Source organism: Rhipicephalus sanguineus, chromosome 6 (assembly GCF_013339695.2).
Source record: "Rhipicephalus sanguineus isolate Rsan-2018 chromosome 6, BIME_Rsan_1.4, whole genome shotgun sequence".
Lineage (NCBI taxonomy): Eukaryota > Metazoa > Arthropoda > Arachnida > Ixodida > Ixodidae > Rhipicephalus > Rhipicephalus sanguineus.
Genome location: NC_051181.1, coordinates 39,797,328 through 39,825,279, shown reverse-complemented (window position 1 = coordinate 39,825,279; position 27,952 = coordinate 39,797,328). Strand labels below are relative to the sequence as shown.

The following is a 27,952-nucleotide window of genomic DNA, read 5'->3' as shown; positions in this document are numbered from 1 at the left end:
AGACTGGTAAACGATCGCTCCATAATCTAGACGGGTGCGTATGAGGCTTTTATAGAGGTTCATCAGACATTCTCTATCGCTGCCCCACGTTGTGCGTGACAGCACTTTTAGGATATTCATTGTTTTCACACATTTATTTTTAAGATATTTTATGTGCTGTACAAAGGTAAACTTTGCGTCTAAGATTATGCCTAGAAATTTGTGTTCTCTGTTGACAGGTAGACGCTCACCCCGCATGAAAATTTCAGGATCAGGGTGTAGACCTCTTTTTCTTGTGAAAAGGACGCAAGTGCTTTTTTGTGGGTTCAGTCTGAACCCGTTCTCATCAGCCCATTTCGAGACCTTGTTGAGACAAAGCTGGACCTGTCACTCACAGATTGCGAGGGAACAGGATTTAAACCCTATCTGCACATCATCTACATACGTAGAATAAAACAGGTTACGTGGGATGTACAGACGAAGAGAATTCATTTTTATAATAAAAAGAGTACAACTGAGTACCCCACCCTGAGGAACTCCGGTTTTCTGCACAAATTGTCTTGATAGTACATTGCCCACTCGAACACCGAATATGCGGTTCGACAAGAAGCTTTCTATTATATTTAACATTGTACCACGCACGCCTAAGTGCGAGATGTCTCTCATAATTCCAAACCGCCACGTTGTATCATAAGCCTTTTCCATATCGAGGAAGACAGACAAGAAGAACTGTTTATGGACAAATGCTTCACGAATTTGTGCCTCGATACGTACCAAATGGTCAGTAGTGGACCGACCTTCTCGAAAGCCACACTGATAGGGGTCAAGTAGTTTGCTGGATTCGAGGAAATGTAACAACCGGCGGTTTATCATCTTTTCAAAAACTTTACAAAGACAAATTGTTAAGGCTATAGGCCCGTAACTGGAAACCAAAGATGGATCCTTGCCCTCTTTCACAACTGGAATTATAATAGCCTCCTTCCACGCAGAGGGGATCTCGCCGGACGCCCATACACCGTTGTAGAGACAAAGGAGGGTGTTTTGTGATTCATGTGGTAGATTTTTCAACATTTCGTATATTACACGGTCGGCACCTGGAGCAGACCCGTTGCAGCAAGGTAGTGCTGCCTGCAGCTCTGCCAAGCAGAAAGGCCGGTTGTATCCCTCACTTTTTGCACTTTTGCGTTCTAACTTCTGCCTTTCTGTCTGTGTTTTATACCGTTGGAAGGCTTCGGAGTAATGTGACGAACTGGACACATGTTCGAAGTGTGCGCCCAGGAAGTTCGCCTGGTCCTCCAATGTGTCTCCATGTGTGTTCACCAATGGAAGAGAGAATGTTTCTCGACCCTGTACCCTACCAACCCTGTTCCATACCCTAGCTTCATCCGTGTAGGAGTTCATACTTGATATGTATCTTTGCCAACTCTCTCTTCTGGCCTACCGGCGCGTTCTCCGCCCTTGAGATTTTACCTGCTTAAAATTGATTAGATTTTCTGCAGTGGGGGAATCGCGTAGTAGCCCCCACGCTTTGTTCTGCTTCTTGCGAGCTTCGCGGCATTCGTCGTTCCACCAAGGAACACGACGTTTACCTACCGCACTTCTTACTTCAGGTATACTTTGCAAGGCAGCGTCAATTATAAAAGCAGTGAAATATTGAACTGCAGCGTCAATTCCTAAGGAAGACATGTCGGCCCAAGAGATCCTTGCAGTAAGACGTTGGTACTTTTCCCAGTTGGCTGTATTGACCTTCCACCGCGGAGCTTGTGGTGGAGATTCGTTTTGTTTTGTTGTTCGCAGGAGTACTGGAAAATGATCACTCCCAAAAGGGTTTTTTATAACGCTCCACTTAAGAAAAGGTAAAAGTATGGGAGAAGCAATGCTAAGATCTATGGATGAATAACTTCGGTTGGCAAGGCAATAAAATGTTGCTTCCTTCTTATTCAATAGACATGCACCCGCAGAGAGCAGAAATTCCTCAATGAGCCGGCCTCGCGCATCGTTGCGAGAGTCGCCCCACAAGGTACTACGTGCATTGAAGTCACCGAGAACAACGTAAGGTTCTGGCAACTCATCTATAAAAGACTGAAATTCATGTTCGTCTAGCTGATAGTGTGGGGGTATATAAAGTGAGCAAATGGTAATTAGTCTGTTTAAAAGAACAGCCCTAACGGCCACCGCTTCCAGTGTTGTTTGCAGCTGCATGCGTTGACATGCTACCCTTTTGTCTATTATGATGGCAACGCCGCCAGACAACGCGAGCGCATCATCACGATCTTTGCGGAAAGTGATATAGTGAGTAAGGAAGTTCGTATGCTTTGGTTTAAGGTGTGTTTCTTGCACACACAGCACTTTTGGGTTATGTTTGTGTAGGAGTTCTTGAACGTCATCGAGGATCCTAAGAAGACCCCTCACGTTCCACTGCATAATTTGTGTTTCCATTGTGAAAGTGAGTTGGTGCTGTGTTACAGAGGAAAGAGGTGCTGCCTTAGATTGCAGTGCCCTTTCTGGGCCCTGTGACGCGAGTCTTATCTTTTTTGGAGCGGTCGAGGGATGCTCGCAGCTCCTTGGGCGCTTGATGCGCCGTTAGGATAGGTGTAGTGTCCATTGCCTCCTGCGAGGCGCCGGACGAGCGCTCGTACGAGCGGGAGGTTTCCCGTGAGTCTCGCCACAGAGGACGAGATTTTTGAGCCCACCAGCCCGGAGGTAGATGGGACAGTCTTCGGGTCCAGGCTGCGCTGTTCGTCGACAGCGCCAGCTGGGGCCGGAGAGAGTGAGGCAGCCTTGGCTGCGCCCACCGTGACGGGTCGTGACGGTCCTGCGTGTACGGTTCGCGTAGCGCAGGCTCTCGCCGGTGGTTGTGTTGGTGCCAGCGACCCTAGGGTAGCGGGACTTTCTTGCGGGGTGGGTGGAGCAGAGGTAACTGCTTCCACCACGGGGGCAGGAGCCGCAGCCAACGGCTCGCTGCGCGCGAGCTGGGCTTGTGGCGAAGGCCGCTGCGGCGCTGCCCACCGGCGCGCCGCATCAGCATAGAGCCATAGAAAGCTGAACACCGCCTTCGTGCTTCCCTGAACGAGATATTTTCTTTGTATTTTAGTGTGATTATGTTTTTTACCTTTTTCCATGTAGTACAGGCTCTAGAGTATGCCGCTTGCTCACCTTCACAGTTTGGACAATGGAGCGGACTGTCACAGATGTCAGAGGAGCGTTCGTGGTTCCCGCATTTGGCACAGGTCAGTTGGCCTCTGCAACTCTGCGAACCATGGCCGAAACGTTGGCACTTAAAACACCTACGTGGATTGGGGATGTAGGGTCTGATTCTTGTTTTTGTATACCCAGTTTCAAGGGACTCTGGCAGGACAGTTGAAGCAAAAGTGATGATCAAAAATTTTGTCGGAATTTCTTTGTTCTCGCGCTTGATCTTAATTCTTTGCACCTGAGTTACGTTCTGCTCCTTCCATCCTTCAAGGAGCTCTTCTTCGGTCAAGTTTAGAAGATCATCATCGGAGATCAGTCCTCGAACAGTGTTCAGTGACCGATGAGGGGTCACTGATTGGAACAGCGCCGAATGCCACAAGGTTTGAAAGCTTTCTGTACTGTGCACTGTCTCGTACTTCAAGCAACAAGTCGCCGCTAATCATTTTAGTGGCCTAGCCGGGTCCAATTGTGTAAGCAAGACACTTGGCAACAATGAATGGGGAAAGAGTTCTGACGGTCTCCTGAGGATCTGTGCAGTGGATTACATGAAAACGAGGGAAGATTTCTTTCGGCGTAGAAAAGATGTCGGTTTCTTCGGTGCGCCATCTCTTTGCGAGAGGGCGATCAGACAGTTTGGGGAAGGCATTAGAGTTCATAAGTGTGTGATAATTTTCGGCGGCCATGGCAGCCGCCCACCACCGAGCCCAACGAGGGGACGCTGCAGCCCGTTATAGAACCACAGACGCCACCTGTGCATGACCACTATAACCTAATATATAATGCCCAAGGAAGGACATATACACAAGGTTAACCCTTGCCGCCACGAAAACCTTGAAGTAAATGGAAGAGAGGAGAAGACAGGAAAGGCTAAAAGTGAGAGAGAAAGACGAAGATGTGGTAGAGAAAGACAGGAAAAGGCGACTGCCGATTTCCCCTGGGTGGGTAAGCCCAGGGGTGCCGTCTATGTGAAGCCGGGGCCTAAGGGGTGTGTTGCCTCTGCCGGGGGGCCTTAAAGGTCCAATCACCCGGCGTCGGCTCAACCCCCAGGATCCCCTTTTCCCCGGACACGGCAAAGCCACGCACGGCGAGGCATGGGAGGGGGTCGAAACCCCCCCTTTAGCTCGGGTCCGTGGTGTCGCTACACACCAAACGCCTGCTTGCGCAGACGCCCCTGCGGGGAGTATACAGGATATTATCTGTAGTAATTAACATATTTATTTATTCAGAATGCCTTACAGGCCCATTTAAGGGCATTGAGTAAGGGACCTTAAAAAGATAACTTGCCGGCAGGCAAGTTATCTTTTCAAGGTCCCTGCCGGGCGCAAGTTATCTTTTCGTCCGCTTTACTTTCTTTATATTTATATGCTAATTACTACACATAGCATCCTCTATACTTTCCGTGGCATTATTGCCTTCTATTTCCCATTATTATAGGCGCCATCAGTTGGATTAACTGGATCGCAGGAAAGCTAGCTCTACAATAACCAAAAGGGTCCATAGCAAAGTATGGGCACAAGATAACGCGGAGTATCTCTTTTGGAGCGCGCTTCTAATAAAATTTAATTTAAATAAGTTTTTTTTTTGTGGAAGAAAGACTCCCGAATGCTATCGTAGCGAATTCTCTCTGCAGTCGTTAACGAAGTATTTGAGAAAAAATAGAAGGTTTTCCTAGAGTCGTTGATCCGGCTGTACTTGATGAGACGTATAGGTTTCAACATCAACAAGCTGGCTCCAGCAGCGCTACGGACATTCGTTTCCCAGTAGTTAGGGCTAAGCCACCAGTACGCTCAATGAAGGAAAGAAGATTACTTTTAAGGGCTCCTTTTTCTTTGTTAGACACAATATTAATGAGAACTAACAGACAGCAACGCCAAGGAAAGTAAGTATAGGGGGTGTTATTTGTAGTAATTAGAATATAAATGTGAAGAAAGTAAAGTGGACGAAAAGATAACTTGCCGCCGGCAGGGACAAACCTGCGATCGGTCCTTGCCGCAGGTTCGGTCCCTGCCGGCGGCAAGTTATCTTTTCGTCCACTTTACTTTCTTCACATTTATATTCTAATTACTACAAATAACACCCCCTATACTTTCCTTGACATTGCTGTCTGTTAGTTCTCAGTACGCTCAATGGATGATGATGATGAACAAACTTTTTTGATTTGGAATAAAGATCCGCTCACCTTTCCGAGGAGGAGGGGACCCATAGAATTGTTTTACGCTTACCTAGAGAGAAAACAGGCCCTTCAAGCTGTTGCACGCATGGGAATGCTGGGATATGTGAGCTTCGAACTTGGCTCGGATTGGCATCGTTCACGAAGAACCCGGACACCAGGAAGACGCTCTTGGCTTCAATGCATTCCTTGCGTTTTTAGCCAATATTATGAGTGCTAGTTTTCATATACGCCCTCCCTCTCGCAAGGGTTCTCACAGCTGTCTGCAAGTCACTAATGGTTAGTGTACAGTTGAGGTGGATGCTATGGCCAGTGCAACGGCTGCTTCCTCCATCTTTTCTGCTAAACTCATTCTAACCGCACTGCTGAGCTTATGATTTCCTTTGTAGTCCAGTGCTGCTGTAGTTATGTTGTCGTTGCCTCTAAGTTATTTCCGGGAAATATTTTAAAGGGGCCCTGCCACACTTTTTGAGCAGGGTCAAAAAGCGCTGCCAGTCGGTAGTCGAGGCTCCCGAGAACACGCGAGCCAAATATTATAGCGAAGCGAGCGGCCTGGAATTTACAATAAATTCTCAAAGTCAGCTGAAAATCGCTTCCTCTTCTCTCGACAAATGATGTATTAGTCTGCAATATATGACGCGATTGTCGGCAGTTCCACCATTGGTTGATGTTATAATCACGATAACACCCTCATTATTACCTTCGTTGTTAATTTTGAGTTCAATAAGTAGATAATATGTATGTTTATATTGTGTTATGCCGTTAAAACACCGAACAAACATTAATATTAGCACTTCCGGTCTCACCGACAGCTCGTCTGCTCGTAGTTGCGTGGTTGCGTTTTCTTCACCATGCGCAGTGCCGAAATCGTGAATATTTCTGTGCTTTTGACCATCGCCGGTTGCCGTTGAGAGTGGCAGCCGTTCGAGTGTTGCCTCGTCAGCTGGAAACTGCATCGTCGGCACGTTCTCACGACCGACCGAGGCAGCGGTGCAGCATTTCTCCGATAACAATGCTGGCGCCGGCTAGCTTAGGATACCTGTGTTCGCTGTATGGCGAGAGTCCCGTTCGCTGTCTGTTCAGTATGTCATTGAGCCGTTCCTCGGCGTATCGTCCCCGTAGTCTCAGGTTCCCGAGAAACCGCGACACAGCAACCAAGCAGACTCGCATTTTCACGGTAGCTGCAGACAGCCGGGGGATGGGTCCGCGCTGGCCCGATGCCCCACGATCCTTTCTTCTAGTCTTTAGTTCTTTGTTGTCAGCCCGCACTCGCTGTGCGCCCGCATTCGAAGAGCAAACAGCATCGAAGTACCGCCACTGGGAGAAGGGTGCACGCAGCTTTGCCGTGTTGAATACGATTCAAGCGCGAGCAGTGCGACGAGGCGGTGTATCGGAGTGTGGGTGGAAACCCATCTCAGCTGTCATTCGTTCCAAACGCGCACGCAAGTTTGCGTCCATGGTTGGCAGAGCGATGAAAACACTACAGCAGTTCGAGGTGCACACCCAACATTACCAAACCGACTCGCAGTCTTCAAGCACCCGCGATACACGGTGCCATGGGCTCCGCCGCTGGACGACGACCGCGCGAGCCGACCGGAAGTGGCGCCACAGACCACGTGGTTGCGCCGAGACGCCAGAAAGAAAAAAATGAAGAAAAAAAAAGTGCCGCCGGCGCTGACGTCGCCTCCTCGCACCTCCGCCCTCCCTCCCTTCACGCCGCGCGCAGCTTTCCGCGCGCTCGCTGCGTTGAGTTGAGGGAAAAAGCTGCGGAACGTGATCTCTATAATTTGGTAACACCACTTAGACTTGACGGATTCGAAAAATTTTTGCGGCATATGACTCGTGAAGAGTCATACGTCAATAATGAGACTATTCCAATATAACTAAGAAAGGTGTTGCAGGGCCCTTTGTGTTCTTATGTATAACTTACGCTCTTTCTGCTCTTCTGGCCTGATGATGTCGGGGAAACCGAATAATTCCGTTCACACGGACAGCATACCGCTCCCCTAGAGTTGAGTGCGGAGTAATCTGAATTATTCCCATTCATTAGAAAACTACAACGTGTGTATATATTTTGTGGCGGGAGCACCGAAAAACACACTTGTTTCTCGTGCAGAGATTCCGCTTCACCTAACGACTTCCGGTTTGGAAAGAAAACATGCGAAAGTACAATAGTATAAAAGGGTGGTTCTAGTTATTGTTTACCATAAATATAATCTCAAGCATGGATTTAGTTGCAAGGAATGTAAACATATGCGTCGACGCGTAAGTATAGGCTCTGTCGCGAAGCGCTCCGCTGTCGGCGGCGGCGTGTTACTCCGTGCTCCTGATGGGCCCTAAGCAAACTTTCTACCCTCCCGCTCCTTCTCTCTCTCTGTCGCCTCCTTCCCCTCTCATTCGATGTCCATATAAACACGGAAAGATGCACGAACATTTCGTCTTGAGAAAGGTCAGGCTCTGACCGAAACGTCGACGTAATAAATGAAGTTTTCTTGAAGTGCCACCTCTCATACTTATACGGCAAACAAAGGCAACCACTCCTTCAACTAATATATATATATATATATATATATATATATATATATATAATGTGAAAAATGGACTGTACAACAATATTTTGGTCCATAATTAGTAGAAGTTGCCGGGTTGCCGGCTATAAACCTCCCCTTTCACAATGCCGATGACCGCCATCTCGCCTTGACGTCATGTCCTGCATGGAGCAGAGTCATTGTCTGCTACCAGATCAGCCAGCTTACCACAAGTGGTCAATTTGCTGCTGCTGTGCCCAATGGCAGTGTTTCAGCTGCTGCTAATTGTTTATTTCCAGTGGCAAGCTGAAGGAAGCTGATATAGCTCACTTGCATGAACAATGTTGTCTGTCGTAATGCATATGCTCGCACAACAAGCAGCTTGTTGCGTCACGGTAGCCCGACGCTGCAAATGGCTGCGATCCAACCAATCCAACTTCGTACAATTCAATCCAAGACGTTTGCACGTTTTTGTCTTGTGTGCGTGTGGAAGAAGGCGCAGCGCATGGACGCTGTTCAGTGCAAGTGCCAGTGTGAGGTGCGAGATTTGCATGTGTGTGCACAGCGGAGAATATGCATCGTAGAAAGGATTACCTCAACCCAGGCAGTGCCTCCGCCATCCCATATTCCACGAAAACTTACCTTGAAAGGTCAGCCCAGCGTAAGAAGCAATCACATGGACTACAGCAGGACATCAATGTCATTGCCGGGTTAAGCCATTAGGCTGCTCCGGCTGCACGCAGTGACGCGCAGACGCCAGCACAGACACAGCCTGAAGACTGATGCTGAAGGCCACTCGGACACCGAATCCGCACATGAAGCGGCCTCAAGTGACTAGCCGCAGCCTCACATAGGCGCAGAAGTAACAGAGCAGCCGCAGGAAGACTTAGTGCCAGCAAATCGTCACTCTAAAAGCTCCTTAACAGTGAATTTGGTTCTGGAATTTGGCATTTCTTGGAAGGGAGTGGAAGCCCTCCAAAAGTTGATTATGCACGTACTTGCACGGCACGATATACCAGCTGCAAAATATAGCTTCAAGAAGAGTGTTGGGGCAGAAATAAAAGCCGCCAGTTTCCACTTCTACTGTGCAAACTGTATGACGCTCCTTGCCGAAACAAGTGGCGACCTTGCCGAACGAAATTCAGTGCGGGTAAGGTGCAGCGTGTGCGGACAACGTTACAGAGGCCCGCAGATGCTACGAGAAGCCACTTTTTCATAACGCTGCCCATCGCGAAGTTGCTGTCTTCATTACTTGCAGAAAATGATGCCAGCGCTGCACTCCACGAAAAACTCGAGTCTATACACAAAAGTCTGTCTGATGACAAAGATGAAATGACAGATATAACAGATGGCACCCTATACAGAACCCTTAGTCACAAACTGACGTTAAAAAATGACATAACCCTCACTGTTAACAGTGACGGAAGCCCCGTCTTCAAATCGTCAAAATTTTCTGTGTGGCCCATTCAGGTGATGGTGAATGAACTCCCAGTGCACATTAGGCAGAAAAACGTGCTTGTGTCTGCCCTATTGTATGACCAGAAACATCCTTATATGACTCTTCTATTAAACACATTTGTAGAACAAATGGATGGATTGTCGACCAACGGCATCACATGGAAGGCAGGCAACGAAACTGTGCATTCCAAGGTAATATTTTGTAGTTCTAAAGCTGCTTACTTCTGACCGGGTACATTAGTGTGCCAACTAGTTTCTTTCAGTCATCATTCCTCTTAATTCCTAAGTGTCTAAGCAGTACTTACTGTTTCGCATTAACTGTAACTCTTACAACTTTCTGGGAGAGTGTCCATTTATGCAAATGCACAGAAAGTTCTTGTAAATGCATTGATGTCAACTGAAAACTGATAATATTCCCTATCCTTTTCATGGCCTCATTATCTGCTGCAGTAATTCATTTGTGTCTATTGAAGCAAACAAGCCTTCTATCCATTTCCCTTTTGTTGCACTTTGTTGCAGAGTAGCATTGGCTAACAGCTGCAGCGTGTATTTTGATATCGAAATATATGTTGTCCTTGTTTATGCAGGTGTACTGCTTCAGCTGCCGCGCTGATGCACCAGCACGGGCAGCCATGCAGCACTTAACCCAGTTTAACGGGTATTACGGCTGTGGAAGATGCTTACATCCTGGGGCTGCTGTGGATGGTACGCAAAGATATCGCTTAACTGCAGAGCATAGTAAGATTTTTAAGCAATTCTTATGTAAACACCTATCATGTTCAGTGTATCTGGCTCTAGCATTTCTCATCTCAGAGGCAAAAATGTATGTTATGTAGTAGCGTTTCTATGTTTCAAAATTCTGGCTCATTGTCAGTTTTGGAAATGAGATGTGCAAGTGAATTCTCGGAAATGCTGCTAAAAGCAAGTGTGCAAGTATTTAAAATCAAGCTAAACTGTCAGTCAATATTTACAATTTTCTAAATTTGTGCGGTTTTCATTTTTTTTCGTATTATGCCAAACAGGAACGGTCAAGTATCCTGTGGACACTATTGCACCTGATAGGACAGCAGAAGGTACAAAGATAATGATCGAGGCCGCTGAAGCTGGAAGACCGGTTCAGGGCGCAAAAGGCGTCACACCTTTGATTAATATTCATCACTTTATTATAATCTGGGGCTTTACCCCAGATTATATGCATTGTGTGCTTCAAGGTGTGGTACGGCAGTTGACGGATGACTGGCTCTCGACGTAGGCGAGCAGTATTACATTGGGGCGCCACAAACAGTGGCGGCCATAGATGAGTGTTTGTGCTCGATAAACCCTTACAAAAATGGCTGGTAATATTGAGTAGACCACCTAGTAACCTTACTGAAAAACCAAAAAGACGCGTACCATCAAGGAAAAAGTAAGGACAGGACAGAAAGGGCGTCACTCGCCACTAACTTTATTCCCAGAACATCAGCGTCATATATAACCACAGCGACCCTGCGCGCGCACATCGCCTCACACGCTCGTCAAAAACCCGCGATAATAAGATTACCTAATCGAAAAATGAATCGATGAAACTAAATTCACCCCCACGCAGAGCAACACATGTGTCACTAACACAGCATTCTTTTAGGGGCGAAGCTCCTTAAGGCGGCACCCGTTCGTCCCTCGTCGTGCTCGTAGTAGTGAGTAACAAGTCTTACCCTTTGACCTCCAAGGTGGTGCCGGTGGGAGATTTCTCCTGTGCGTTGTTGAACAATAAAAAATTCGCAGCGTGCGCGTTAACTAAAAGCCGAATTCTTCTGTCTCTGTAGAAGTGTAAGTGTTAGCTAAAAGCCGACTTCTTCTGTCTCTCATTCCCATTAGCAGCCATTGTTTACCTCCAAGGTAGTGCCTGGTGAGATTTCTCCTGTGTGTGATTAAACAATAAAAATTTTGTTCAAAACGCCGTTGATTGATGAAATAAACCAACGAAAGACGCCAGATGTTTTGTAAAAACAAAACGAAAGAACGCCAGATGTTTCTAAAGCAAAACGAAAAAGACGCCAGCTGCTTAACGAAAGACGCAAGGTGTTTTCTAAAGCAATGGTTTTCTAAACAATGAAAATTCACAGCGTACATGTAAAATTAAAGTGAGCTGCAAGTCGTCATAACTCATCGAACCTTTAGTATAAACGCGCCCGATCTCACGTCGGTGATGATGTACTGGGCAGAATTCACGGAAGATTCACGGTTTACCGATGAACCTCCGCAGCTTCGCCCACTCATCATCATTCACTCCGTGGATATGCTGTGATTTTTTCTTTGTAATATAGTATGCTTCCATAATTTCACGCGCTAGGACATCGTTACTCTTTCTAAGAACGGAAACACTGGCAAACCCAGGCTCACACTTGCAGGAACCACAATGCACAGGTAAATGTGCTGAAAGTTTATTTTTCACCGAAAGTTCGTGCTCCCTCATCCTGTCGTTTATGCACCGGCCTGTTTGGCCGATATATACCCTACCGCAACTAAGCGGGATCTCGTACACCACGCCAACCGAGCAGGCTACAAAGGGCCTTGCGTGCCTCTTCCCACACGGGGAGGGCCTCGGTGCAGAAGAAATTCGTGGGCACAGGCTAGCCAACTTGCGGGGCGCCGAGAACACCAAGGGTACCTTGTACCTGTTGGCCACATTCTTAAGGTTGTGAGCAACCTTGTGCACACATAAACTTTCAGCACATATGCCATGACGCTGATGTTCTGGGAATAAAGTTAGTTGCGAGTGACGCCCTTTCTGTCCTGTCCTTACTTTTTCCTTGATGGTACGCGTCTTTTTGGTTTTTCAGTAAGCATGTACCAACTAGCCCAACAAAAAGTTCTATTAGGTTACACCTAGTAACCATCTAGTAACATTGGTAACCGTCTATGAACATTTGCGCTCTAGTAACAATAGTTAATAGACCGTCTAAAGACCTCCTTCTTACTATTTTCTAAAGACTATATTATGTAGACCGTCTAAAGGCCTCCTTCTTACTATTTTATAAAGACAATATTATGTAGACTGTCTGAACGCCTCCTTCTTACTGTTTTATAAATATTATAATATGTAGACTGTCTAAAGGCCTCCTCTTTACTGTTGTATAAATACTATAATATGTAGACCATCTAAAGACCTCCTCCTTACTGTTGTATAGATTGTTTTATGTAGACCATCTAAAGTCCCTCTTTTTACTGCTGTGTAAAGACTGTTTTATGTAGACTATCTAAAGGCCCCCTTTTTACTGCTGTATTAAGACCATTTCTTGTAGACCACCTGGATTATTTTATGCAGACTACTACATGGCCTCTATTTACTTTTACATAAAGATTACATTATGTACACTAAAGGTATCCTGCTTCTGTATCAATTTTTTTTTCAGGGGTGGGAGGGAAGTCCACCAGACTTTATATATATATATACGCTCTTGCACGCATTTGTATATGTATGTTTATAAACACATGCAAACTTGAAAATTTTCTGAAGGGGTTCCAGTTCCTCCTGAAAGCCTTACATGCAGGGGCTATATGTGAAAAACTTGTGCACTTGCAACACAGTATGACACACACACACACACACACACACACACACACACACACACACACACACACACACACACACACACACACACACACACACACACACACACACACACACACACAAAATTGATTTTCTTTCCCTCAATCAGTTACTAAAACTTCTTGAGTCAGCTTTCATGTGTGAAGAGAATATAAGGTCCTTGATATCACATTCAATAAAACTGGATTATCATTCACAGGTCTACTGTTTTGTCGAAATACTCCATGCTGCTTGTTTCCAATTCCCCAGTTAGTTTTCAGAAAGTTGGGGTTCGTAGGGATTTATTTTGCATCTAAAGAAAACAGACTAATGTGAATGCCATTGTGTGCCCATGTTATTCATTCTTAATTTTTGTCTCAGACATCTGTTGAAAAAATTTTATTGTAGCGTGCTGCGATGTGATGAGATGTGTTCAACAAGGGATGAGCATACGAGAGAAAAAAAGGCAGGTATGTGTTGTGCACATAGCATGGCAAAAAAAGTGGAACTCATTCATACTCACTCAAGAAATATATCTTGCACTTTGGGCTCACTTGAACTCAGACTCACCAAAATTTTCATGTTACGAACTCATTCGGACTCACGCTCACAAAAATTTTCTTCAACTGGACTCACTTGGACTCAAACTCACCAAAATATTCGTCACCCGGACTCACTTAGACTCAGACTATCGGCTCGATTTGAGTCTGAGTGAGTCCGAGCGAGTCGACTCATGAGTGAGTTCGCCAACCTATAGTTGTGCATATTTTTCATATTATAAAAGCACTTTCTGTTACCAGTACAAGCATCGGAATGTACTGTGTACCTCAACATAACAAATTCTGCCCGTAGTTAAAACCTGTCCATAACAACCTACTTCAGGTTGAGACCCTTTTTATTCGTTATACAGCACAAACGGACCCACAGGACGACAACGAAGTCTGAGACATAAGCCCAATGCTTGAACTATAGCGCCGGTTATGCAGTATGAACTCGCCTTCTAGTATATTCTTTTGAAATCCTCTGTCAACACATTCCAGGAGCCATGGATTGGATTTTTTCAAACGTACAGTATTGTTTACTAGACGTAAAGTATTCTGGCAAACACAACTCACTTAATGTAGTTGCATGGTTCATCTGGACATTTACGATATGAAAGGCATAAAGAGCCAATAAGATATTGTGACACTCAAAAACATCATAGGCCGTGGCTGCACACAGTGAAATGCACACAAAACATCGCAGTTAAGACAAATTATTTGTTCCCAAATACATTGCATTGTACCACAGAACTTAACTTATAAAGCGTCTTTCATTTTCATAGATCAAATCAATGCTGTGTATGACAACATAACATTTTGCTTTGTTGATATGTGTGTACATTGTTTTACACTTCAATAAGGTACAAAATAGGAGCACATACACAGTAGGGCTTAGACTGCAGCATGCCTTCGCTAATATTATTACTGATTAATGTGATATGTGGCACAAATATACACATAGGCATGTGCACATAAAGGGGTGCAGGGGGGTGCAGCCACTTCCCCTGATTACCCAATAAAGGGTGCTCAAAATCTGCCCTATACATTGATTAGTAGGGAGTAGGGAGGTGGGCGCTGTGACAAGGCTTTGCTAGCCCCCCCCCCCCCCTTGACTGGGAATCCTGCACACACTTATAAATATACATGCACGAGCATGAATAATACAATGGCTTGAAGATCTTATTCAGTTTCACAGCAGTTCATCACAAGTTTCTCACAGTTTGTCCACATATGTGAGCAAAATAATAAAAATAAAAATAAATGGAGGAAAACAGGAAGTAAAAACTGTGAAGCTGTGTGAAACTTGGGCTTCAAGAATCAAGAATCAAGAAAATTTATTTCCAACGTAAAGTTGGGGGTCACCCCAGGCGAAAAGCGGCGAAATGCAGCTTGAAGGTGCCTGGGGGCCCATACACAAGGCAGCGTACACGTACATTTATAGGCAACATAGGGTACTTAATGAACAGAGGATATTTAAAGTAGTAAAAAAAAACCAAGTAAGGACATAGAATACTGGTAAACATAAGACATACATATATACACTGTTACACGCGCACACATAAACGGAAAGGTAAGCATACTAAAAAATGATGTCGGATCATGATATGTTTCATGATTCCATGTGCCAGAACCCTGACATGATAAACCAAAGTTCTTTAAAATGCACTGGTGCTTTATTTATGTCTTTAATGCAGCCGTGACTGGGAAACGAACCTATGCCCTCATGCTCAGGAGCACATTTGCATAGTTGCTGTGCCACTGTTGGAAGTATACATATACTGAACAAACATATTAGGGAAGCATGAAAGTTTATAAACGTTACAGGAATAGTTACTCCGACCAAGGCTTAAATCCACGGTTTACTTGTTTTAAAAATTTGTTCGACTGAAATTAAAGCGTTTATGCAAAGTATAGTTGCTTGCAATGTTTTTAAATATGATAGATACAGCGAGAAATGCCTTAATACAAAAGCAGAATACTGATTCCAATAACATAAGAAACAATGCATTTTGTTGAACCTCGTGAGCCAGCTATCATATATACAGTTCTATGTCACTTCAATTACGTTCTTTTCAGCACTGTAACAGCATACAGAGAGCCAAAAGAAATGCACATCTAATAGATTTTTGTGATGAAAAGTGTAAAGGTGTAAGCAAACCTATCATATCTATTCTGAAGGCCACCAAAGCTTGCCATAAGAACCTAAGGCACTGCCCACAGTGGTACAACACAGAATGCTGTATTCACTGAAACAAACAACTTTCTCTCTATCTAGTTTAATGCCGGATCAAAACGTGCCATACTGATATCTTCCATATGTATCAAAAATCGGTATCAGGTGACAGTCATTCAAAAACGAGGGAACAATCTCATTTATGGTGCGTATGTTCTTGGTGGCCGCATTTTCTGTTTAAACAGACCCCACAAATCCGTTATGTTGAAAGAATTCTGCAATGTCAAGCTGAGTGTCACAAATTTCAGTCACCAATGCATTGGTTCTACGGAAGTCTTGCAAGCTAGTTTTATCATGGAACAGTTGTGATTTATGGAGTCTGTAGGTATGGTGCGGGCGATTGCAAGCAGCTTCAAGAAGGTAATTGCCATAAGACCACATGGAGAAAGTGAGTGTTTCTGCATGCTAAACATAGCGACAGAAGTTCTGATTGACAGTAAAAAAACCTGATATGCTGAGCACACAAGAATCACTTGAAACGCTTACTGCAAAAAAGAAAGCATTGCTGTTTTATAACAATAGATTAGATAAACCAAACCACATGATGTATTATTGTTTCGGCTGTGGCAAAATCGTAGAAGTCCTAGAAGAACTTGTTTTTGACGAGTTGGTGCCTTAGTTTGCTGAACATTTCATAACTAGCGCAAAGCTCGAAAAATGAAAAAGAGGGGAGGAAAAAGACAGACATGTGCCAACAAAGAGACAGGTTGGCACCTGTCTGTCTTTAATCCTCCCCTCGTTTTCATGTTCTAAGCTTTGCGCCAGTTACGAAATGTTCAGCAAAGTATAAAGTAGAGGCCCATCTACTGTGCATTGTCAGTGCCCGTTAAAGAACACCAGATAGTTGAAATTTCCGGAGCCCTCCACTACAGTGTCCCTCATAATCATATCTAGTCTTAGACATAAAGCCCCAAATATTATTATTATGGCTTCGGCTGTGGCATTTGGGCTGCCATCTCATGGTGGCTGTCGCAACTTTTTGCTCATCTGGCATGTCGTAGATGTTGGTGGTGTCTTTCGTATCATAGTAGTCCTTCATACCATGCAGTGGCTTGGGCGGGCTTAGCCACAGGGACTACGAAGCCAGCAGCAATACTTTTCGATGTGGTTCCTAGAAAATGGAGCACCCAGTGTACCTAGCCTAATCATCCTATGCCCATGTGAGATGGATGTTATGCTGCTGTACCTTCGCAGATCGTGCAGATTAAATGAGGAAAGGCAGGCAGCTTGAGGTTCGTGCGTGCATGAAACTGTACACTTTCTGCTTACTTTGGAAAGTAAGCGGCCCTTTTTTTTTACTGCATGTGTGCACATTTTGTAAAGGGGGTGAAGACAGGGATCTAAAAATTGTGATCGTGCTTGAACCAACAACTAAGTATCAGTTATAAACCTATGTACTTGTGCATGCTTTCTATTTGCAGCTCATATATGCACTTAAGAGTGTGAACACACCAGATAAGTGCTGAGTGAGAACACGGTGCAAACACATGTAATGATTCGAATTTGTAGGCGCAAAGAAGACACGGACGAGAAGGGAGACACACACACAGGGCGCCTGTGTGTGTGTCTCCCTTCTCGTCCCCCTTCTTTGCGCCTACAAATTCGAATCATGCATTACCAACACGCCCAGTTGCTCACCCTCACATGTAATGAGCAACAACCAACCGATGCACAAGCATTGCAGACACACGTAAGGGTGTTTTGTTTTTTCTAGCCTTGCACGTCACAGGAAGATTCAGGGGCACAGCCAGATATTCTTATAGTGGGGGAGGGGGGTAACCAACTTCCTTTCTTCTATGCACGTGTATTGGTGTGCTTCTGGCACTTGCTCATACATCCACAAAATATCCACTGTACAGCCTGACATTGCAGGCATTGTCGTTGAAGCGTTCTTTTCAGTGGCAATGCCAGTTCGTAACACAAGTCTCTTTCAGTAGATGTAGTAACGTAAAGCACAGCAAGCAAAATAAACTTAGGCTGAACTCATCTGCAAAGAGCACTACGACATGTTTCCAAATACAACATGGGCTATGCGGGGGGCTGCATGATTGTGGCTTTGGGTGCTTTGGGATTAGCAAGAGCAGCGGCACTTCCAACTTCTGCGTACATCCAGTTTTGATATTTACACCCATGAGCAAAACTATACGGACCATGGAGCGCATGTCGATGCAGTCTAGTGGCAAGGCATCTGCTGTCAATGGCATTTATGTGACCGCACATTTGACATCGCAATGCTCTTAACAGCAGACGGCTGGCCACTAGAGGGTGCGACATCAATTTCATCATCCGCTCCCATGGACCGTATGCGTTTCCTGATGGGTGTACAACTTAAAAGCGCTGTGACTAAAGCATGGGTGCGTCTTTTGCCACCTCGGCTTTTCGCACCATAACCGAAACTTTTGTTGTTGCACTGTTTAGTGTATGGCAATACGCAAAGATGGTTCATTAGCGAAGGTGAAAGGGATAGTCCAGGTGTTTATCGTAGATTTATTTTGCTCTATGAAGCTATGTAGCACACAGCACAGAGTTGACACTAAATTTTGTCCAGCATTCATGTCCAGAACGTCCCTATTCTGGCAAGCTGACACAGTGGCAGACACCATAGGTGCCCTGCAATCACGTGCAGGTGATACTTGAGTGACACATTTGCCTGCCATTGAGCACAGTGTGTCAGTTGCATGTCCACTCATTGGCCCCTGACCAGCAACAAAAAGCTACCTTGTCACTGCAAGCTTCCCAATATGAATGGCGTGGCAGCAACCAGTGCTCCTGCTTCGACCAGAATTTGCTCTAGCTACTTGCTCTTAACGCACTCATAGCTATAAATAAACATTAAAATGAGCTAATATACTGATTAGGAGAAAGAATTGGTGGTGTTTGTCATTGGTTAGATAAGCAGCTTGTTTTCATGCTTCTAGGCCTGAGATGCCATCGAAGGCCTCCTAAATCTGGAGATTTCTACCTACCAAACTACAAGATGGCCAAAGAAAATTTCACTCTGGTGACACAGCACATATGTACTGGGGCATATGAATCTATATCTAGTATGCACAGGTACAAATGGTGCCATGACACTTAGAGATTGTCTAGCGGGCATTTAATTGTATCTATTCAAAGAAATTTCTATGCTTCACAATGCTGCATACATGAGGCCACTCTGGGCCATGGCATAGAGTAACTACATGCATTTTTCGCACTGCACATTTTAACATATACAATCAATGCTAACTTACCCAAATGTCAATTTTTCTGTATGCAGCTTGAATACTACAATTTAAAGGCTTGTGCACAACCAAGACAGCTAATAAAACCTTTCTCTCTGCTAATGATCTCGTTAATGAAAGGCGATTGCCGAGCAGATTCCAAGAGCTGATGTATCAGCCCCCTGAAATGCACCACGAAAGAACCGACAATTTTAAGGGTAAGTCTTTTTATTGCACCGGCGAAAGCCGGTTGTGGTCCAAAGGCAGTCAGAGCCAAGAGTTGATAACACAAACCAAATATATTCTCTGTTAAGGCATTACAAGCATCATACAAACATACACACTTGGCAAGTAGCATTTGCAATACAACTCACAATATATCTTATATGGTGCTCAAAACAACAAGACCAAACAAACAAATCGCATTACAAATGCAATCTCATGCATTACAAAATATTCAAGAACACCTAAAGCCTCAACTATTCACCCATGTGCTCTGTCCACAATTCTTAGAACGTAACACTCGAATGTTTCTCTTCCTGTAAACACTCATGCAAACTCCAGCACTGATCATTGTCGTTTCCTTCCGTCGTCTCACCTAAGAAGTATCCTCGATGACACTCTTCCAAAGTTTTCACTGCTCCCTCGACATCACCACTTGATTCTTCCACATTGTCTGACCGCATTACATCGTAAAATACGTCATCTTCTGTCGACAGAACCATTCTCACTTGAGCAACATAACTCCTTCAATTCAACATCTTCTGACTGGCTGACTTCATCTTCAGACTCTCTGTTGTCGTTTGCTTATATCGGTTCGCACCCAGATTTAAAGACGCCTCCAGGAGACTCCTCTACAGGAAGCACGGCGAAAGCTTAGAAAAGGGCTGAATTCTTCGCACTAGTGCCACTCACGGTGCTATCGCTCGGCATTGTATTTTCTCTCCCTTTGAGAACTTTCTCGTCTTCACTGGGCAGGTTGTCAGCGGGTTGTCAGTGGCCGTTTGGAGGAGGAGACACGCTCGTGGCGTCTTTTCATACTTTTTTTTTCACTGCGCACACACAGTCATGTTCAATCTCCAGTACTGTAATTTCATGCCATCGTTTGAAATTGGCGATATGCGCCCATTTAAGTGCTCGTTTGTGACACTCTCTTTCAGCCTAAGTGACTAAATTGAAGAGACACTAAAGAGAAAAAATGACTTGGCTTAGATTGATAAAATGCACTCTGAGAACTCTAATGCCGTAAGTTTCACAACCATTAGTTCATTATTAGCAGAGAAAATCAAGGTTGAAGTTTCATTTTTAAATTTCGTGCCAATTACTCCACGCTTGAATAAGAAATTTCAAACTATTTTTCGTATGTATGCGACATTGATTCGATTAAATTTTCTGAAGGTTCGTATGTTAAGTCTATGGCATCCACAGATGACAACGTACTCAACTTCATCGATTAGAAGCTACGTAGGACCCAGTTGACGCCTTCAAAATTTATGACACGGTGTTTGGTGCGGGAATCTCAAGGTGGCGTCTCCACTCGCATTTTCTTTTCGCACGTTTTTTCGCTTACCAAGCGTCGTGTCGCGGTAAGAGTGGTTTTTTCCAGATTGTGAATCTGTACTTAACTAATCGCGAAGAATCATTTTGCTCTTCAGTATCCTTTTAAAATCGTCCGAAAATGTGCCATCTACATAAATGAGTGCTGGCTCAGAACTCTCCACATAGGGAGTGTAAGATGTTTACATCAATAACTGCAACGGTGTTCACTTCACGGAGGTCAGACTGACAAGGGTGGTTTGCCATTCAAGCATGACTTATTTGATAAACATTGCCCATATACACCCTTAACACGTGATACATAAGTCTGTAGCACACTACTCGGGCACTCTATAAAAAGCACTAGGGGAAATACGCTGAATACAATAATGTTATAACACAATACGCTTACAAAGTACACAGCTCTCATCAAGATAATATCTGCATAAACGCTAAGGAAATCCACACGATGGCCCGGGCGTCGTCGACACCGATGCGATGGATGCCGTTGAAGCTGATGTGACCATCACATCAAATTTGACGCCGCCCAGGTCATAGACACAGAAGGCAGTCGCACAAATAGGCAGTTTGTAAAGTCCTGGCATATCCAAACAACACCTGGAAACATTAACCGCTGAACTGGAATGTTACCGAATGTTTACATGCACGGTCTATGGAACCAGTAGAGAAAACACCGCAGCAACAAGAACAGAAGGAAGGAGGACAATGAAGAAGGGGACACCACTCACTAGCTTCGAAGCCGGCCATATAGTTACCGCTGAACAAGGGACCGAATCGGTCTGGAACCGTAGGGTCACTTTTTAGTTAAGCGGCTGGAAAGTTTATTTTGTTCGTGTGAATTTTTACCCAGCCAGACAGATCTCCGTCGAATATGTTCACCTTTGCACTAAGGAAAAGCAATACACACAGCAAAATTTCCAGATATTGTTTGGCTTCAAAGACTGTACAAAGCTCATAAAACTTTCATAGTAATCACAATTTTTAAAGGAGTGTAGACACCAAAATATTCTATGAAAATATTTTATGAATATTCTGAAAAGTGACAGAGCCACTTATCAGCGACTCTGTCAACTGAAGGTAAGTGCACAATAGAATTCTCCGTAATTTATTATTACACAATGAAGATGACGCACTTCATGATTTCAACCCCTCCATGGTGGTCTAGTGGTTATGGTGCTTGACTGCTGACCCAAAGGTCGCAGGACGGAATCTCGACCGCGGGGACTGCATTTTCGAAGGAGGTGACAAGGCCTGTGTGCTTAGATTTAGGTGCATGTGAAAGAACCACAGGTGGTAGAAATTTCCGGAGCCTTCCACTACAGCCTCTCTTGTGGTTTTGGGATGTTAAACCCCAGAAATTATTAACCACTGCACGATTTCAGAAATTTCTGCCATGAGATGGACAACTTCCAAGTGATAAAATGTTGGCAAGTGATAAAATCACTTAGTATAACATGATGTGATTTAATCCAGGCACCGGCATGGCAGAAGAGTATTCTACCACATAGCCACACCAGTGCTTGAAAGTTGTTCATAAGACTGTATACTGGTGCCAAGTCAAACAGGGAACCACGTTAACAGATGTGATGTTGCCTGATGGAAGAGTAAAAGAACACCGGGCGTCACCCAATACGAATTGCACATGGATTAAAAACTGCTCATTACAAAAGGGTCAGCCATAATTCATCAACAACCACAGCATCAACAGTGTGCAGCTATGTATGTACACATATAGCCTTACAGACACTTAGTGGGTACCAAGCCACTTTGCAAAATGAATTACGGCATAGTGGGTACCTCTCAACTTTACGTATAGTAGTGGTCCTAAAGGAGCTTACAAAGGGCCCTAGAAAAACCACTTCTCCAGCCCACGGTACGACTGTGCCACATGTTCAATGCAGTTTTGGCACTTTTTGCACATGGTTCTCAAGACAAGCCACACTTTGGTTCCGACTTCAAAAGTAGAATACACCACCTTTAAGAAATCTGTTCTGTCAAAATTTGTCACAGCATTTTTTGTAACCACGTAAACCTCACGCTATAGTCAGTTTACCATTAAGCTTTGATGTCTACACTCCTTCAACTTGATTCCAACATAACCTCCTCATGTAGGACAGACAAGACAGCTGTACCAGCACAGCACAGAAGAATGTACTTTTTGATGTCAATAGCTCGCACAGTGGCAAATTAATTCGTTTTCTTTACATTAACAAAAAGAGCACTGTTGCTGTCATCAATGGAAGGTAGAAATACACTACTCACAAAAAACTTGTTTACCCTAAACAGCACATGGTCACTGCTGCTGAAGGATGGGCATTTACAACTGGTAAAAATCTCGGTTATTTGCCCAAATTCACCGTTTGCCATTACATAGGAGTTTTTTCTTGACTTGTCCATAGCTGCTATGCAATAAGTAAACGAGCCCACAGTAGCCTTCTTGTATTTTGTTCTGTCACCCTCAAGAGTTCTTTTTCCATAAAGAATTATGTTCTTCACTTGAACACAGTTCTTCCTTAACTCGTAGCCTTTGAGTAATGACTGAACATAGAGCTGCATGTCGCCATTCTGCCAATGCATTCGGGACAACATAGGTGGCAGACTCTGCAAAATACAGAACTTCTCAATAATTTGCAGATGTGCAAATCGTGTACCATTTACAAAGCGTACAAGCTTGCCATTCATAGACTCATATGGAAAGGTTGAAAAGCTCCAAAGTGGTCCGCATTGCCGGACATTATCGATCATGTGAAGTAGAATGTGGGCGTTATAAGTCATACTTTTTTTTCCATAAATTTCTTCCTACTCCTGAAGAAATTCTACAAGCGTTTCTTTCACCTTGGCAACTTTGTCCATTGGGACACTTGACTGCAGACAAAAATGCATGACTCCTACGAATTTTATTCAATTTTTGTAGTATCTGGAAGGCAGTCCTTCAAGACCAATGGAGAAAACAAAAGCAACCAATTTCTCCACTCGGACGCCTTCCAAAACTTCATTTCGGTAAGTGACCGTGGCAGGCGGTTCATCTCCCAAACTGGAGTCAGCTTGCGGAGTCGCCCATCGATTTCGGGGAGATAGCGTCTGATGTTGCAGGCAGAGCACCCCTTGTTGTTGAACCACATGAATGTTGTTGTCCTGACAAAGCCATTGCATACCGCATGCATATAGTCCACAACAAATGAAGTAGAAAAACTAAAAAATGTCATAAAGGAAAGAATACTTAGTCCTTTGATGCCTTGGCAATTTTCTTTCGCCCTCTGTGCCCTTCGAGCATAATTGACGAAGCTTTCCTCGGTCCGCAACTTTGGCGCAGGTGTTTCCATTGAATACACTCTTGCATGCCCTCTGCCTTTTTCTACGACTTCTCCACTGTGCTCACACCAAGCAAACCCATTTGCACCGTTGAATTGGGCCATGTTCATAAGCATGGAGCGTGCCACTGTGTCAACAGTACATGGTCCAGGGTAAACGCTGCATGTTTTATTAAGGACACAGCTTTCATCATACCACGAAATTCCTTCCGATGAAAGACGGTTCATGGTTTGTGTGAATGGCCTCAAGAAGGTGTTAATTTTGGGCTTTTTTTCACCAAACCACAACCCAAACAACAGCAGCTTGTTTAATCTTTCTGTGTAGGGAAGCTCATTCACCTTGCAAAAGAAGGGGCCACATGCTGTGTCCCGAAGATTCAAACAGAGGAACCCATCAGTGCTCCAGGTTACCGATATATCATCTCCTGTCATAGGCAACTTATTATAACATGCACTTTGTGTGATGTCACTGACGTCATACTGAGCACCTACGTGGTTCCGAAACACTTTCCCTCTTGACAGCAACTCCTTGACCTGCCTGTCAATGTCAATGGTTATAAAAAAAAGAGCCAGATTTTAAAATGGCTTCAACATTATGCATGACTGAGCACTTGGAACACTGTACCTCAGTTGTTGAGCATGGAAGAGCAGTGATATACTCTAGGCACTCAGAGCAATAGTCATGGGTAACACGTTCACAATCAAACAAGGAGGAGAAGTTCCTAAAAAAAAAAAAAAACTTTGTCTCTGGGAAAATTGTGCCTTCAGGCATATGGGCATCAATTAGTTGTAGTAAGCTCTCCGTAGATTCTTTGGACGAATGATGCCGCAGGCTATGGGCCATCACCATGACAAGACTCTGTCCTTTTGTCAACTTCGCATTCTCGTACAAGGGAGCATCCTGAAAAAATAAATAAATAAATAAATTAGTACAATAATGTTAATCTCCCCATACGTGTAGAACGAGTGCATGAAAGTCGCAGTTAAGGACTATAAGAATTTAAATACTAACCTCAAATCAAACATGCTAATTGGTGGCTTATATGAAAGCAATTTCAATGAACTTGTTTCACTTATGCCAACATGAAATATCGAAGGCAAGATAACTTGTGAGATATGCACATACATCACCTACAAAATATCATGGGCTAATATACCCTAGAACATATTCAAAATTAGTGCTTAACTACGCGCCACACAACTGCAGGTGAAATGATGAATCACGCAACAGCAACATCCGCTGGGTTTGATTGTAAATGACCCACACGCATCTACATCACAAGTGTTCGCTGCCATGCTCCTTGCGTGCACTCTCCACACCAAAATTGCCACAGGAGATTGTAAAGATGTCTCCAAAAAATAAACTGTTGTGCACTAATGCAAATGAGGTTTTCAGTCTCCAGCAGTGATAAGTGGGTCATCAGCTACTCATTGCAATAAGTATAACGGTAACAATAAAAGAAGAATGCGCACCCATGCTTCTAATGAAATGCTTTATCGCATGCAAGCGCTAATAAAGACAGTGAGTGAAACAGTCGAAATGGTGGTAGGGGAGAAGGGGGCTTTCTCAAAAAAAGGAAGGGACGCTTGCTGAGGATTTAACGATACTGAGATCGACACTATTATGCCAGCGTCAATTCCTAGCACTTCACACTCCGGCATAGCTAACTAATGACATCAGTCATCCAAACATAGGAAGCGGCACTTGCACGTGACCAGAAACATTCAATATAGTCACTTGCGCATCGTCAAAAAAGCCACAGTGCAAAACACCTAAAGGCCTGACCACACGTACCCGTTGCAGTGCGTCAGCGCAAGGCTTTCTGACACGGAGCAGCACAGTGCCCTCTCCCTACATATATATAGAGAGGGCGCATGGCTACGCGAATATGCGTGCCCACTCTCTTCATAGGGAGAAGGTGTGGCGCCGCGTCAAAAATCCATGCGCTGCAAAAGATGTGTGTGGTCAGGCCTTCAAAAGACACTAAAGAGAAATAATGAGTTGTTTGAGATTGATAAACTGCACTCTGAGAACTCTAATGTCATAAGTTTCACTGTCATAAGTTCATTATTAGCGCAGAAAATCAAGGTTGAAGTCTCATTTTTAAATTTCGCGCCGTAATCTCCACATGTGACGTAAGGAAATCTACAATGTATTTTTCGGATTTTCGCGAAATTGGCTTGACCAACTTTTCTGAAACTTCGTATGCTAAGTCTATGGAACTCACCGATGACAATGTATTCAATTTTATCAATTAGAAGCTATGTAGGACCCAGTAGACTCTTTCAAAATTTATGATGTCACAGTGTCTGGTGCAGGAATTTCAAGATGACATCTCCACCCGCAGTTTCTCTTCGCAGTTTTTTCGCTTACCAAGTGTCGTGAGCCAGTAAAAGTGGCGTTTTCAGGATTGTGAAATTGTACTTTACAAAACCGCAAAAAAGCGTTTCACTCTTTAGTGTCCCTTCAAGAAAACATCACAATATCTAATGCGAGCACATGAAGAGAAGCTCAGTGTAGTGACATCAAAGTACAGTAGGAACCAAAACTAACTTTTAAGAGTTAGTCATAAGTTCACTGGATGCACTCATTCTTACCGGTACATCGATGCTTTTGAAAACTTGGTCTTTTTTTAACAGACTAGGGTCTAACAGACTATCTCTGCTCAATTAAGACTGATCAAACATCCTAGTGCTGTGCACAGAATTCCTAGTCGACATGCGGAAGGAACACAAACAAAGACATACAAAAATTTCTTTTTGGCACTAGTGTTTGTGGCACCCAGGAACCTGAGACGGTTTTGTAGTGTGACTGAATTTTGCCACATTTTGCATCCTGTAAACACACCCCTACAAACTGTACGTATTGTACGAAAGGGAACACGCGAGAGTGTGCCCTGCGCTCTGCGGCAGTGATCTATAGCACCATCAACTGACAAACGAAGAAAGAATGTTGGCATCAGCTGTGGGCAAACAAGATAACGAGTCATGGTCGTTGGACAAGAACAGCTAGAACACGCTCCCACTCTGCTCTCGCAACAGGCGATGCCGCCAAAAACGGATGTGCTTCCTTCAGCTGTTGATTGGTAGGGCTGTAGGTAGCCGCCAGAGCACAGGCCACGTGTTCACGCGTTCCTTTTCATAAATGACGACAGTGTACATGCATAATCTACATACAGCTGCCTGGCTTGAGGTTATGAAGCTATGACGTTGTGCTAGACGTTGCTGTTACAATCCCAGCTGCGATGGCAGCACTTCAGTGAGGGCAAAATGAAAAACGGCTCTAGTGTTTTCGATTACGTGCAAGTTGAAAACACCCAGGCACTGCAAATTTCGGTATCACTCCTTCACTACGGAATGCCTCATTATTAAACTGCATGAAAAGGACACCAGATAGGAACATGTAGAAGACCACGAGAGCAGGTGTCCTACACGTTTCTTACTTTGGTGTTTCGTATGTTTCTTACTAGTGTCCTTCTCTTTTCGCGTAGTTTAAGGAAGTCCAGAAAGTTATGAACCAACTAGCCTTCCAGAACGTTTTACTGAAGGCATGCCTCACTTCCAACGAATTGTGGTTTCGGCTCAGTATCAGCCACACTTCCCCCACCATACCCCACACGGCGTATGGAGGCAACATAAGGAGCAAGAACTGTGTCTTCCATGTATGATGCACCTTAACCTCACAAATTACAATACTGGTCACTAGTCGGCGACATATAGCCCACCGCCTGTGTACTTAAGAAAAAAAAAAACGGAGATATTCAACATGCCAATTTTTTTATCCATATTTCCATTCTGAAATCTCCAAAGTAAAACAGTTAAAATCAACTTACCAGTTCATCAGCTTGGGAATTGTTGTCAACTCTTGCCTCGTACTCGACGTCCTCTTCGTATTCGCTCGAGATGGGGCTGTCTAGACTGGAGTTTGGAGAGGGCGAGTCGGCGTTCAAACCACCATCGATACGTGGCTCGCATTCGACGTCGTCGCTCGAGTCTGACTGAGCACTCTCTATCTCACTGTCGTCTCTGTTGGAAAGCTGCGACGTTGTAGAGCTGGAATCGCTTTCCCAGTCCGAATCAAATGCGTTGCTACCACTTTCACAAGAACTAGGAACAGCGGAAACACTACGGTCTCTGCCTTCGCCTAGCATGGTCTTTTTTCGGTGCCGTGTCCGAAGCGGAACATCGCATGTGACATCGTGTAGATA

At 44.3% G+C, this 27,952-nt stretch overlaps 1 protein-coding gene across 1 annotated transcript; it reads left to right on the top strand.

Annotated features, from left to right (window-relative positions):
• The first annotated feature begins 9,090 nt into the window (after positions 1-9,090).
• LOC125758954 (uncharacterized) lies at positions 9,091-10,597 on the top strand. Its single transcript, XM_049416755.1, has 3 exons — positions 9,091-9,522; positions 9,918-10,035; positions 10,353-10,597. The coding sequence occupies exons 1-3, from the start codon at positions 9,205-9,207 to the stop codon at positions 10,580-10,582; spliced, it is 666 nt and encodes a 221-aa protein (XP_049272712.1). The 5' UTR covers positions 9,091-9,204; the 3' UTR covers positions 10,583-10,597.
• Positions 10,598-27,952: the final 17,355 nt, after the last annotated feature.